Source organism: Lolium rigidum, chromosome 3 (genome assembly GCF_022539505.1).
Source record: "Lolium rigidum isolate FL_2022 chromosome 3, APGP_CSIRO_Lrig_0.1, whole genome shotgun sequence".
In the NCBI taxonomy this organism is placed as follows: domain Eukaryota; kingdom Viridiplantae; phylum Streptophyta; class Magnoliopsida; order Poales; family Poaceae; genus Lolium; species Lolium rigidum.
The window spans coordinates 367095563-367111353 of NC_061510.1; the positions used below are offsets into that span (position 1 = coordinate 367095563).

Genomic DNA, 15791 nt, shown 5'->3' on the forward strand with positions numbered 1-15791 from the left:
CCCATTTTCAAATCCCCAGTTTTCCCCGGTAGCCCATTTGGTACTAGAGTTTTGGGCCAAAATTATCTCCGCTCATCCCCGGAAAACCCCGTCCCCGGCCCAATTTTGCCTTGGACTCAATCCACGACCCCAACGCCCAACCTCGCGTATTATCCCCGTCCCCGTCCCCGTCCAAATCCTAGGAACCGGCGGCGAACGGAACTGCGGAGAGTGGAGCGAAGCGGCGGCGAGGGGCGGAGGAGCATCAATGCCCCATTTCCCTTGACCCGACGCCACTGAAGGTCGACGTGGCGCCTTCGTCGCTGCTCGATTCTCTCCGGCCGGCCGCTGCTAGAGACGACGCTCTGCACCGCAGGTTGCCGCTGCTAGATTCCGGAGGCCACATATGCCTGCCGAGTCTCTCCGCCCCACCGCCGATTGAGGCGACGCTCGGCTCCCCGGGTTACCGCCGCTTGATTCCGGGGCCTACTGATGTCGCTCGCGGCCAGCCGTCCTCCGTCCGGCCGGCGCAACTCGCGTTTTCCACCCTTGAGTCCCGTGTCCTGCCCTGCCCTGCCCAACACCTATAGGGACTGGCGCTGCTCGTGGTCGCAGTTCTTGATCAAGGGCGTCTGCATCGTGTGTGCATCTCAGCATGTGTCGCAGTTCTTGGTCTGGCTCGCTGCATCTGTGAATCTCTCAGACCAGCCAACTCCAAGAGGGCAACGAGAATTGAGAGATAGACACTATGTTTGAGGAAAAAAAAATAGTTGCTGGCTTCTACTTACGCACTGCAAATCTGCACTTTGCTGTTCAGGACTTGCTGCTTGCGCATCAATGTTGCCATTTCCATCGCACACCAATCCCTATGAACCAAATGGCATTTTTTAAACTGGGGATTAAGGATTATATGGGACAGGGTTTTGTGGAGTATTAGTGGGGATTGGGTGAAGGTAGAGTTTTCACCAATCCCCAAGAGTATTATCCCTAGTAATCCCCACTAATACTCCACTACCAAACAAGCCCTAATAGGGATTTCAGCAAGTTGGTTTAACGGTTCATGCGGGTTGAGACCAAACTGTGAACGGGGTAACGTGCAGCCCCAATCACTGGACGCAATTTCCAGCTTCCCACTCTCTTCTTTTTTACTTGAGCTTCCCGCTCTTGTTAACATCAGTCATTGGCAGAATGCTTGAACGTCATGTCACTCGCAACGCTCATCATGGTGCCAGTATCAGCCCGTACAATTACAGTTACAGCAAACGCCCACAAAAGCTTTTGAAGTGGCGAACACACCACCAAAGGCAAGGCCAGCTAAAACACGGGTCACGTTCCATCAATAAGTTCTGATACAAATGGGCTCAGATACAACAACAGTCAGGCTCGGATACAACAACAGTCAGGGGCCAAGCAATGTCAGGTTAAACTAAACTCAAGGTGTGCTAATAACAGCTAAATTTTGACCCCACAACAAAAGAATCAACCAATGATGTCTGTTCAGTGGGCAAGCTTCTTTGCTCGCCCGCTGGATGGCTGCCCAGGGTCTTTCGACCCAGGAGCGTCAGCGTTCAGTGCCCACACCGGGGCTCGGTCAGGCTCGTATCGGTAGTCGTAGAAAAGCTCCTCACCTGCACCAATCCGTTCTTTGGCAAAGATGCCTACCCTATGGTCGCCTGCTACCATGATAACCTTGGCGTAGCAATTTGGGTCAGGGGAATGGTTGGCGAACTTCAGCTTGTCACCCATTCTGAAGGCATCAAGAACAAACTGCATCCAGAGAGTAGAGTAAGCAGCAACGACTCAGCTAACCGAATCAGATGTAAAATGCACGTTTTTGAATTCGGACAAGAATATATAGTTCAGCTCATGCAAAAAAGCACGAGCTAAATCTATATAATGTTTGATTACTGTAACTGGTATTTTTGTACACCTACCTGGTTATTCAGGTTGAAAAGGAATGATGAATTCTCACGATCATATATCTTGCCACGCTTGTCTGCTTCCTTGTGGGAGATAAGCTCCCCAGTGTACTCGCCAAGATATTCATGTTTGCCAACCGTATTCTGAAGATTGAGGAAAGACAAAAAAAAATGAGGTAAAGGGGAAGAGGAATGGAGAGGATGGAAGGAGCAATTTTACCTTGAGGAATGCTCCCCAGCCAGAAATATCAGATCTCCCAAGTAAGACCTGAATAAAAAGTTAAAAACTCATGAATAAATTCAATATCATCAGCACAAAATTATGTCTGAAAAAGAACAAGTACATTCTGGTAGACAGTTATAAGAAGGTGCGTTGTAACGGGTGCTCAATAGTCGCTTACAACTAATGGCAACATCGCCTCCATATTAACGAATGCCCACTTTTAAACAGGGTGGCATAGTGGCATCGCCCAGTTGCATTTTTCTTGATTTTAGAAGAATGATGTGGCCCTAGGCCTGCTAAAATTATATTTATGGTAAAAAAATCTTTTTCCGGAACAAGCCCTAAGTTTAAGTAAATTTTACTGGATCAGTTTGTTTCATATCCTAATTGGTTTATAACTGGCTCAGAACTATCATAAACAAAACAAAAAGGAATCGCTTATAAGGAATCAGCTCTTAAAAGATATTAATCGCTGCTATATCAATACCAGCATCTACAGTATTGAGAACGAGCTCAAAGAGACGTAGACATTTAAGATCATGTATAAATCACATCTAGCATTTTAAGATCATGAAACTATCCATAAGTACAACTGGGTAATGGATTATACATCTGAGCCAGTAGTTCTGAACACAAAGAATTTGTGGTTCGTCTCTTTTTTCTGTTAAACGACAGGACCAACCAAAGAAATCATCAAATCAAGTGCCGACACAAAGAAAAGCAAGATGTCCATAACATGTTACAAACTGGACTGTATAATTTTACCCTTTGTTGTTGTTTAAGAAGCAGTTTCATGTTCCGGCATTCATAATTATCGCCTCGTTGGTTGGGAACTCCAAATGAACCATCACCACACCTGTAGGTCAGAAAAGGAACAGTTCAATGCACTGTGATTTATTCTAGAAAGATTATGGATGAGATAACAACATTTTAAGCTTGAACAGCTGGCAATCACTTGTCAAGGCGCTAATGGAATACCTTATTAAGCAGATTAGAGTGAAAAGGGACCGTAATTGCATTTCAGCATTGGTCAGATAAAGACAGTACAATCATACTTTATTTTTTAATTAACTGCATTTTGTGTCCAAAATTTCCTCTTTTAACATTCTACACATACATGCCAATTGAAATTTAACTACTGAAGTCATAAGTTCTCCTATAATTGGCATGTCTCCATAATGCAACCTTTCACATTCGGGTAAACATCCATTTCGAATAAGATACTGTTCCAATGAATTTATGTAGTACACCATTCCATAAGATTTTAGCAGAGTTGAATAAATTGCATAAGCAACTGGTAACCACATAAGTTTTCAGCTTCTTTAAATAATACGCTGGTACCCATAAGCATTCAATTAAGTCTCTTAACAAATGGGTGCATCATGTCAAATTACTATGCTTGATGGTTGTCGGCTGTAGCTGATGGCTAAAAAATTCTTTTTATTAACTTATAAATCCCCTTGTTTAAGATCTGAGCTGCAGTCTGGAGAACTGAGTATCTTGAGATGCTACAATACAACTAAGCAAGAGTATTTGCGCAGTTCTAATATTGTAGATTCAACACTCAACAAAGCTCTTCATGAATAGATGAGAAACTTTTATAATGTAACTCATAGCTTTTGCAGATTATCACACCTATACTTGTAACGTGGCAACTGATAAACATGTGGATTCACTTCAGTTGGCTATCATGCGTGATATCAAATGCACTACCTGATTCCCAAATTTCTGGTAGTAAAACAGAATCTTCAAGGCAAATTTCACAGGTACATGTGGTAAATTTTGTACTACTCTGGTACAGTTGAGATTGTATAAGTGTAAAGGACAAAATGGACAGACCTCAATGATGAAACTTTTTATACAGATAGAATTGCGAATTGACTGCAAAGTCCTTCAAAGGTTCACGAGATTTTGTAAATACATACCCCACCCAGCAGTTTCTGCACACGTCAGGATCGCATTCCCTGTCAGCAGCAAAGCATGGACACTGGCGACTGCGACACTGGCTCTTTGCACAATGACAACCTCGAAAACGATTCTTGCACATTTTCGGACACCTGGAATGCAAAGGGGATAAATTTTCACACAAGCAACAACACCAATTGCTAAAGTATGACAACACTACAACAGGATCAGGATACCAAATTGTTTGCATGTCTTCATGTTTATGCATTTTTGTAGCTGTTTCCGTTCATAATTGAAATTTCTCAAACTAACTAATAAGTAACAGTAAACACAAAGTATGCAGGACCACAAAAGGTAGTCTGATTTTATTGTCTAGTGAGAATTAATCTATGTACTATGCAGCTTTACAAAATCTGTTTCGAATTCCATACTGGTTTGAATGTTCTATGCATAGAGTCAAAGCATGCTAACGAGTTACAAGACAGCAACTCAACACTACAGTTTTCAATCATTCTACTACACACAGAATACGACATCAAACCACGTCAATAGATATAACATAGCGCTTTCATGAGCACTGGTATAAATATCCAGAAGGACAAGCATTCTCAGTTCACCTGCAATTGGACTAAAACCAAGCAAAAACCTATGATATCACCAAAAGTGGGTTACCTAGAACCCCATAACAACATGTTAAAGGATACATATGCTTCATATGCATAGAAGTTACTCCCTCCGTTCCTATTTAGGTGGCACCCACGTATTACAGGGTCCAACTTTGACCATTAATTTGATTAACAAAACATTGATTAAGTATCACAAAAATTATACCATTGAATTCATATTCAAATAAACTTTCCAGCTAGATCTCATATATTCCCAATCAAATTGATGGTCGAAGTTTAATCACAGGCGCCACCTAAATAGGGGCGGAGGGAGTATGAATAATAGTGCCAGTTCTTGTAAGGAAAATAATTAACTCACCCACAGTATTTCTCACAGCATGTCCCATTTATGAGACATGGACACTGTTTCCCACATGCCGATTGACAACCACAAGGATTATATTGCCGACAAGGCTGATCCTTCTTTTCTGTAATTCTTTTCCTTATAAAATGATAACCTGCAGATTTCCAGGTGTACTTCAAACGACGGACTCGTCCTCGTCTTCTATAAAACCGTGATCTCGCGCGCAACTCATGTCCCTGAGATATCAACATTGGCAGCACTAAACTAAGATGCCACCAGGGTGAAAAAAGTAGAGGGGCATGGTGAACCCTACCTTTATATATCCTTTAACAAGAGAATCAACACTGCTAAGTGTTCCAGATGCGCTGCTGTTTTCAATATAGTGCATATACTGAAAAACATCACTGCATGTCTTCATTCCACCAAGAAGGTTCCGAGCAATTAAACAACTGCATGAAGAAAACCATTCGGTTTAGTGTGGCTATTAATTTTGGAAATCATGGTAAGCTTATTGCTGTTATAATGATGGAGGCCAACGATTTGGCCACCAGACTCATGTGCTCAGCAATGAAAAAAAGACATGCATATTTTCTCGAAAAAAAAAAGACATGTATAGATGTTATATCATTGCAACTTTCATAGAAATAGAGTATTTTTTGCATCCTGGTAAGAAAACATTGCTCTACAACATATAAGTGGCGCTGGGATCTGTGTAATAAAAAAAAGTTAACCATTAATTTGCCTTGACACCATGAAGATAATGCGGTTAGTGGAAAATGTTTTCGTAATATATAATTTCAGGGAATGGCTCTGGTACATACAACTTTTAGTCATATAATGTTTATAAACATTTCTTCCCAACACTTTTTTCAATCCCCAGTACCACTCCCCACTTGTAGGGTGATGACAATACAGTACGTGGAAGGAATAAATTGTAACAATCCCCACTTGTAGGGTGATGAGAAAACAGTATGTAAAAGGAATAAATTGTTTACTCAGCGAGGAACCATGGTCAAAGTCTTCCAAGTAGTATAGTAAAACATTTCACATATAACCTTTACTCAGTTCACAAGAATTGTTTGCAGGGGTCACGTGAGGCCAAATAGGAAATTTCACCTGACTGGTTCTATAATAGTAAGCAAAATTAAGTGCAAGGTAATTAAACCACTAATAGGTCAGCAGGAGAAGGGTCCAACCTGTTCCTACCAAAAATCTCCAACCCTTTCACTAGTAGCCCTTGCTCAAGCACCTTCCAGGATCTACAGTTATCTTCTTGCCTGCATATATTCTCATCGACATCATCTATCTTCGAACTTAGATGATCATCTGTTGCTGAATGTTCATTATTTGTTTCCTCTGTCGCATCATTATGATCTTCTACTAAAGCTGAGTTCTTCTCTTTCTTCTCCATTGGAGACGTATCCTTCTTCCGAGAACTTCTTGTGTTTGGAGAATTCTGCTGTGAGGATGCAAATGAATCCTTTTGTCCACTTCGTGTACCAGATCTAAGCTTCATATCCCTTGGCCAAAGGCATCCACCAGAATTTGAGTCTGATGGTGCCACTTCCCTTTGTCCTTTTTTCACGCTCATAAGGATTCGCTCTGCGATTCTTCTATTAGCACTTTTCTTGATTCCACCTCTTGCGCTAATTTTGAATTTTGATTGACAAGGTGAGTGATGCAGAGATTTATTGCTTATTGGATGTACTTCTGAATCGCTACTTTCTGAGGCAATCCTTTGGATTGAAGAGCTTTCACTTTGTTGGGATTTTGCCTTCCTTCCACTAGAACCCCGTTTTTTCTTATTTGAATCCAACTGGTTCCTTGTATCATCAGCTGAGTGAGTTGGCTCCTCTATGTCAATATGCATGTCAGAATCGATTGCAACAGTAGCATCTGGTTTGGAGGCCTGAAAAAAACGGTTTGCAAAACAATATCAATGCAAGTCATGCGCTTATGTTTCAGCATCTAAATTGTCACACAAGACAACCCAATTTTCAGAAGTAATACACCATAAAAATACAAACCAGTTTATGACAATGAATGCCACAAGGCATACCATCATCCAAGATGTTCCCAGGTGGTTGCTTTTCTGTCTGCATGAAACACGTGCGAATTAGAACAACACCCAATTATGGTAATAACTCTTGAACTTTCAAACTTACAGGAAATACTAAATCCTGAGAACACCCATGTAATTTACAATCGAAAACCTGCCAATGTCAAGATGAGCAGAATATTCATCAGCAAATCAGAGGCATTACAGAAATCGCATGATGGTTAATAGATGAACATACTAGACATCGCCGACAAAAGAGATTGTCATAGGAATCCAATGCTGCATCCAAATCTTTATCACGGTAGACATCTTCCACTTTGACATTAAGTTCAGAAGCTTTTTTTAAAGAACTCACAGTTTTCTCCCCATGTAGGATCTCATATCTGGCCTGTAAAATAGGGCTATATGTGTTAATTGTCAATAGCAAAAATGTGAACTGGTAAAGGAAGATCCCAAATGGCCAAAATAACATTGAGATTAAGTGAATGATTATGGAAAGAGAACTAGCCTTTATATCACCAGCAGCTCTACCAAAACATCGAGCCAGGGTTTCCAGCACTGCATCAGACATGCCACATTCTTGAATTGTCATCCTAACATGGAGTAGCGGAGGAACATTATTCATTACATCAAATTATCAAATCACCAATTGTGAGGAACACGGCATATAGCAGAAGCCAATATCTATTGTTGATCTATCAAGGTTAAAGAAAATGTAAACACGTCAGCAGACTACTACAATCATGCAACCCAATTGAACATTTTGCAGCGACCTCAGGTAAGCGATGTAAGTTTCTTGAAAGAAAATTGTGACAATCCTTAATGGAATGCGTTCTCCGGTAGGAAATAAAAATACAGCAAACTAACTGCTTTGAAGAAAGGTGAAATGGTAGCATTCATATGAAAAACCGTGATTGTAAAACAAGCATATATGTCAATCACATGTAAGCGCAGAAGTTAGGGCATTTTGGTTCACAGCCACACTTTGCCATATATGCAGAAGCACTGTTATGCTAGTGTTTATCTCACTGCCACGACTGTGGCATGCCACGCTTTCTTAGCAGGCTGTGCCATTTTTCATGCACTCACTTTTACCACACTTTGCCTAACTTGTGGCAAAAATATTCTTCACTGCACTTTTTGTGGCTTGCCACAGTTTAGCTGGGATAGTGTGGCAAAGTATGTCCATTAACCAAACATGCCCTTAAGCCTAGGCTAATGCAAACTAACGCAAAAGAAAACATAGAAGTACACTAAGTTTGTTTACCGAATAAGACAATCTTCAGAAACTTTGAACTCCTTTTTCTCCTCTTCATCCTCAACAGCTTCATCTTCACTGTCACTGCAAATTAAAGCTTCACCGCAATTTGCATCATAATAAATCCTTCGTCGACCAAGTACGGATTGGTCTTCCGACATCCTCCGGTTCCTGCGTGAAACCGCGGGAAATCTTTTGTCTCAAGAAAATCCTATGAAACCTTACTAAAGAAACTTTCTGTAAATAGCAGGGCTTCAAGGCGGTTGAGAAGTGAATGTAATTATAAACAGACCTGTCCAAAAATGTCCATGTTGTATAAGGCGGAAGTTTCGGTACTTCTGGTAGTTTAATTAGCCTAATGGCGCTCTTTGCAGCTTGATTTCCCCCCAACATAACAGTTGATGTGGCATATGAACTTTCTTCTTCTGAACTGACGCCATCTTCCTCAGCAGGTGATGCCTCAAGACTATGCACCAAACAGAGTGCATCGTCTTTCCTACTTGTCAGCAAATTTGAGACAAAGTCGGTGCCATTTGATGTATTTCTTTGCCAGATTTTTGAAGAATTGCTAGTGCTTTGTGTAACAGTGCTGAGCTTAATCCTGTTCTCCTCTATCCTATTCTGGAAGAAATTATAAAAATCAGAAAAAATGAAAACAATAATTTCTTATTTTTTAAAAATGAGAGAACTACAGAATAATTTCAAAGCACCTTAATGTAAGTAAAACGATCTGCTGTAACTTTCTTCTTCAACGACTCAATAACACATAAAACATATTCAGATGCCTTACGTCCTTCTTCATCTGACATAGCCTTATTTTCGTGAGTAACCTACAAAGGTAGGAACATTATCGTACAAGCATAATACAAACTCATATAGTAGTTTTATGATGGTTGAAGGGTATAAATAGGAAAGCCAAAGACAATCAATATTAGAGCCCAACTAATTTGTTGCTATGAACATTTACAGGTAATCTAAAATCCTGATTACAGGCACACCTCAAGAGTAGATTACCATATCGTTAATAGCTCTTAACTGGTAAGCACAGTAGTAAACTCTAACTGGAACGTAGGATAAAGTACTCCCTCCAATTCATATTACTTGATGCTAATATAGATGTATCTAGACACATTTTACTTGTAGATACATCCATTTCAGCATCAAGTAAAAAGGTTACAAAGAAAAGTCTCAAGGTCAACAAAAGTCAAAGCACCGAATGGTTATTAAGTGGTTTCTATTATTTTGTCCCAGATTTATGTAGCCATATTTGTAGAATGGGGTTACTTTATTTTAGCTCAGCATTCTGATATAATCAAACAACAAAAGGTGATGAGATAAAAAAACACAAGATTGCAACGACTAAGTCTATTAAGTATACTGTTAGCCATATAATAGCACTTGATTGCTGATTATTAGCACATAATGACATTGTACACCATAGAGAATCGATATATTACTACAATATACACCATCCCAGTTTATGCTAATTATGTGAGTGCCAGATATTCTCTTGATTAGGGTTAAGGATGGGAATGAGCCAGCGCACTTTGACCTGGACCTGACCTTCTACTTAACTCACGGACATTGGGCCGACCCAATGGACCAGCAAGAAATGGCTCTATGTCCCATTGGGACACATGGTTCGATCCTCGCTTTTTTCCCTGGAACCAGATGTTTTTCTAATAAAGTTCTAACACCCATACACTGGATACATCATCTAATAAGACAATGCATGCTTCTCATTTTATTGAATATTGATTGGCATGTACTAATAATTAGTCATGTACAAATATTAAAAATGGAAAGCAACAGAACATAGATAAATTAGTGGTTATGTAGTCGACTAAACCAGCCATGGGTACTTGCTTAAATCACAATCATGATAGCTAAAGATTATCACACAACCAAGGTATATGTAGACGTGAATACTTGCATGATGGTTGTATGCCTATATATAGCTCTATCGTATATCTGAAGATGCATTTGGGTCAAGCCATCTAACCTAAGAGGTCAACAAGTTTGTGCTCTACGGGTCCAATTTGCAAACAAGGCCAACCTGGCTGCCATATCAGCCTTGACACTGTGGGTCGGGGCAGTGGACAAATGGGTCAATGTGGCTTATCCCCATCCTTAAGGGTTAAGGTTTGGAATGGGCCAGCCCACTTCGATCCAGACCTGGCCCCTGCTGGCCCTTCTACTTTGCTCACGGCCACCTGGCCAACCCTATGTCCCAACGTTTTTGTAATGAAGTTCAACACACGCATATTGGAACCATCATCTAATAGGGCAATGCAGGTGTCTCGTTTTATTGAATGGCATATAGTAATAATTAACCATGTACAAGTATTAAAAATGGAAAGCAACAGAACATAGCTAAATTAGTGGTTAGTCCATTTTAGTCGACTCAACCAGCCGTGGGTACTTGCTTAGATCATAATCATGACTGATGGTTGTATGCCTGCATAACTCTATCGTACATCCGACAATGCCGTTTGGGTCAATCCATCTAAAACTGGGGAGACAACAAGTCCCAGCTCTACTGGCCCAGTTCGCAAGCATCTGACCTGACCACCCCATCAGCCTTGACATTGTGGACCAATGGGCCAGTGTGGCTCATTCCCATCCTTAGATAGGGTGCTATCTCCAATGGTTCTACTCAAGAATGCCATACATGCCCATAGTGTAATAAGTTCAGCAAGATATCAGCAAGAATTCAAAAAATAAAAGAGCAGAATATCGTGAAACTCAGCTGGTAGCTCTTGAGTACTAGAGGGGGGGCAATGCAGTATAACAAATGAGAAGTGAACTCATACACACTCATTTGAGGCCATTAGAGCGTAACTACGCAACATCCAACCCATCCCACATACGGTGTTTCCATGCTATGGGCGGATCTAGGTGGTGCGCCCGGTGGAGGTCTGTCCAGGACTAAGGCCATGTTTGTTTGGGCTGGCTGTGCTGTCAAAGCGGTACCGGTCACCACTAAGTGGTACTGGTAAATAGCATACTCATCACATGTAATAGCATGAACGTACACGGATATATACACTAAATAATAATTCATAATACATGCTTTGTCGAAAATGATAAGGTGCTGATCACCACTAATTAATTAGTTCTCTTTACTCCATAATAGAATGCTATATATGCCCATAATGTAATAAGTTCAGCAAAATATCAGCAAGAATTAAAAAAATAAAAGAGCAGAATGTCGTGAAACTCAGCTGGTAGCTCTTGAGTACTAGAGGTGGGCAATGCAGTATAACAAATGAGAAGTGAACTCATACACACTCATTTCAGGCCATTAGAGCGTAACTACGCAACATCCAACCCATCCCACATTCGGTGTCTCCATGCTATGGGCGGACCTAGGTGGTGCGCCAAGTGGAGGTCTGTCCAGGACTAAGGCCATGTTTGTTTGGGCTGGCTGTGCTATCAAAGCGGTACCAGTCACCACTAAGTGGTACCGGTAAATAGCATATTCATCACATGTAATAGCATGAACGTACACGGATACATACGCTGAATAATAATATTTCATAATACATTGCATTGTCCAAAATGATAAGGTGCTGATCACCACTGACTAATTAGTTCTCTTTACATGTCATTTACCAAATTAGATCTCCTTAGAATACCAACACGTTACAGAAATCAAGTGTACCTATCCTCATCTAGCGTTGAAGTGAATAAACACAGTGTTATTAAACAACTAATGTGTTGACAATCCATACAGAGAGCATATGCACATTAATCAAAGTATAAATGCCGAACAAGGTTTTAGCACCCAAGCTGTCACTTTCCTCGGTCTGTTTCGGTATGAAAAATTTCAGAATCTCAAATACCTAGAACGCTCCAGTGAACTAGAGCCGAGAGACTAAGACGAGTTCAAACAATTCTGAGCTAAAGTCTAAAGCTAGCAAATCTATTGGTAGTAATCATTCGGAGTCATGGATCCGCATAATCGGTGCGTGAAGCAGTGCTGTGCGCTGCAGTCTGCGGACAGGCTATTCCTTGCGGCTAGTGAGCAACAGGAAGAGTGTCCGCGCACTCGAGGCCTCGTCGTGGAGCCACGCGAAGTAGAGCAAGAGCATGAACGCCGCTCGCGCACGTCTAATGGTCGGCGTCATAGGCGAAACGAAGTAACGAACCCCTGGCCAGCCGACGCCGGCGAGCTGCCGAAGCCTCGCTCGCCGAAAACAGAGCGGGAGGCACTAGATCGAGGGGATGGACGCGCGGGCGGAGCAGCACCGACGGGGGCGGAAGCGCGTACCTCGGAACAATGTCGACCGGGTGCGGACGCGGCGGGGAGAGCAGGGATAGGGGCGGCGCGCGTGGGAGGGGAGGGGCGGAGGGGGTGAGGGCGTCCGCGGCGACGGTCGAGTACGGCGCGGCGGCGGCGGCGGCTCTAGGGCAGCCGCATTGGGTGGGAATGTCGGATCGGAGCGGAGAGTAGGTCAGAGATAGGTCACGAGGGGCGAGAGGGGAATTGTTTTTTGAATGAAAAAATTGGAGCGGAGGAAGAGAAAAGTGGATGATTCCAGCTGGTGTTGTGTTGGCGACTGCGGTCTGCCTGCGCGAGTGACAAGGAGTCAACAAAGGTCCTCGCCGACGCGGGTGGCAGGCCTTGGGCCACTATCCAAATCACAAAGGATGGTAGGAATGGATTATAACCTCTATGTCCGTTGGCAGAAAATTTTGATTCAGCTTTCCAATATTCCAGATTCCCATTGATTGATTTAGAAGGTGGAGGCTATCGCCGACGACGGCCATGAGAAAGAGAAGGAAGAGGATGGAGATGGCAGGTGGAAACGGCTAGAGGCGGCTGAGGAGGCGGCGGAAAAGATGCTCTAATTTCCGTGGATCTGGTTTAAGTGCAACAATAGGTAGCAATCTGGAGTCCTAAGTATCAGTATCAGCACCATTACCAATCCGTTTTATCAAGCCTAGTTTCATAGCATCTCTTCCTTCTAGCACTGCACGGGATCGGTTATTATTCTCCAGGCTTGCTTTGCTAACAAGGCCATATTGAACAATTCGGCATCTCTAGAACCAAGGCCGCCCATAAACTTTAGCATCGTCATAGTATCCATGAAACCTAGAATGTTTCTTATGGCCATGTTTACTTCCCCGCAAAAAATTTCTTAAGAGAGTGTCGATCTTCTTACATCAACCCTCGGGAGTTTGAAGCACGACATCGAAAATGTTGGGATAGCCTGAGCCACATATTTGGTAAGGACTTCTCCCCCCCCCCCCCCCCCCCGCCCTCGCTGAAAGGATTTGCTCTATCCATCCTTGGATCTGTTTCCAAATCCGCTTAGTCTGTATTTAAAAGTTCCATTCTTGTTCACTCCCACATCCGATGGCATACCTAAGTACCTCTCTGATAAGCTTTCATTGGGAACTTGCAGCAGCGTTTGAATCTCTTCTCTAACATTTACTGGGCATCCCTTACTGAAATAAATAGATGATTTGTATGTGTTTATTCTTTGACCAGAAGCCCTACAGTAGGTATCAAGAACCACATTGATCTCACTAGCCCCACCAGAATTCGCTATAAAAAATAGCAAGCTATCGTCCGCAAAAAAGTACATGATTGTACATGTGTGATGCATGTAAAATGAAACATGAACTTTTTTCTTTATCATATTGAATTCCCACATATTTGCAACATATATGATGATAATACCATGTTTTACATTGATTTATGGGGATTTACCAATGATCTCTTTTATTTGCTTTATAACTTTGCAGAACAAGAAAACACTGTTTTGCGTATTTTTCTCTTTCAGAGACCTATACGGAGTCAAATTGACCTGAAATTTTTGGAGCGTCATTTTTTCATCGCGAGAAGCACCCTGGACCTTGGAAGCACACCTGGAGAGGTCTGAGGCCCGAAAGAGACCAGGTGGCGCGCCCAACAAGGTAGGGCGTGCCCAGCAAGGTAGGGCGCGCCACCCCTGCTCTTTCGGTCGTCAATCGTCCGATTGCCCTAATTCTTTCGCCCACCGATGTATGTTGACCTAAAAATCACTATATATATGGTCCCGAAGAGTTATCGGGAGGAGAGCGCCGCACAAACACAAAAACACGAAAATAGAGGCTGTTGCGGAGAAGATTGGAGGGGGAAACTCCGTTGGGATCACCGCCAGAGGGATCTCCACCTTCTCCAACGTCTTCATCATCACCATGATCAAGGGAGAGTAGTACACCTCTGGACTACGGGTTTGTGGCAGTAGCTTGATCTATTTCTCTCATGTTTTTCACAGTTCTTAGTGCCATATGAGCTTCCTAACATGATTATGGCCATATTTGTAATACTTATGTTGTGGATCATTATTCTATGATATTGTGCTATGATATCTGATCATATTATGTTAAATATATATTGATAGATGCATATTATGAACCCCATTCTTAAGTATTTGTTTTGATCCAACATCTATGCAAGAGCGTGTGCGGGGTGATGTGTGTATTAGATGTAGTAGCATGGTTTTCGTGATTGGATAGTGACAATATGTTCAAGATCTATTATGGCTTTGCCTTTTTCTTTTGCTACATCACTAGAGATAAAATGAAAGCATGTGCTACGTTCGTCACGTGACAGTTGAGTGATGATTTTGTTTGTTCAAGCCTTCAAGGTAGCATATTGATATTCAAACTTCATGTCAAAGTACTTATGGCTATGCTCTCTTAATTCTTAATACAAGATTGGTGAAGTTTCTTTCCTGTGGAGCATAAGAGAGATGTGTTGCACCATCTCTATGTTAGGACATGATGCCCATATTAATTCTGATCTTACGCATATTATTATTTGCACCTTCATATCTCATTGATGAATTGTTATTTTTCCACTACAACTTAAAGAGAGAATAGTCAAGTGAACACATGAACACCGGTCCACTTTTATCATAAGAAACATCTTTATATTGTTTTTATCTTGTTTTCTATTTGCTGCACTATTTTAATACGAAAATACAAAAATATTTACTTTTCTTATTTGCATCCAAAACACCAAAAACAATCAACCCCTTTACAGTTTTTACTTAGTTATTTTTATCTAGTTTAGTATTATTTGCTTTATTTTTACTTTTGTTTATTTAGTAACATGAAACCTTGCGCTTGACAACCACACAGTGGAGTTGGGGACACAAGACATTTATTTTACTTGCAGGATTGCTAGAAGAAGGGAGAAGAGTATACTCTTTGTCCAGTTCCCCGAGAGTTCGATATAAACCGTCGAGTCACCCTTGTGGGAACATACTCTACTGACACAATACTCTGGACTTGGAGTCCCAACGTCATCAAGCTGTTTTCTGGCGCTTTGTCGGGGAGTATCAAGACACTCCATAAAATCCGTCAACCGCCATCAGAAGTATTTTCTGGCATTGTTGCCGATGAAAGAACATCTCTCAAATTACTTATGGTTTTGTGTGTTTGATGACAATATGCATGTGTGATAATCTAATGTGGCTTAGT

General features: G+C 41.7%; 1 protein-coding gene across 1 annotated transcript; it reads right to left on the minus strand.

Annotated features, from left to right (window-relative positions):
• Positions 1–1476: 1476 nt before the first annotated feature.
• LOC124700491 (histone-lysine N-methyltransferase CLF-like) lies at positions 1477–12599 on the minus strand. Its single transcript, XM_047232614.1, has 16 exons — positions 12586–12599; positions 9023–9142; positions 8605–8933; positions 8322–8483; positions 7563–7647; positions 7293–7442; positions 7161–7208; positions 7023–7091; positions 6192–6904; positions 5309–5444; positions 5011–5231; positions 4047–4178; positions 2887–2977; positions 2119–2166; positions 1914–2042; positions 1477–1746 (listed from the first exon to the last, which is right to left on the minus strand). The coding sequence occupies exons 2-16, from the start codon at positions 9119–9121 to the stop codon at positions 1477–1479; spliced, it is 2682 nt and encodes an 893-aa protein (XP_047088570.1). The 5' UTR covers positions 9122–9142; positions 12586–12599.
• Between the last annotated feature and the right edge of the window lie 3192 nt (positions 12600–15791).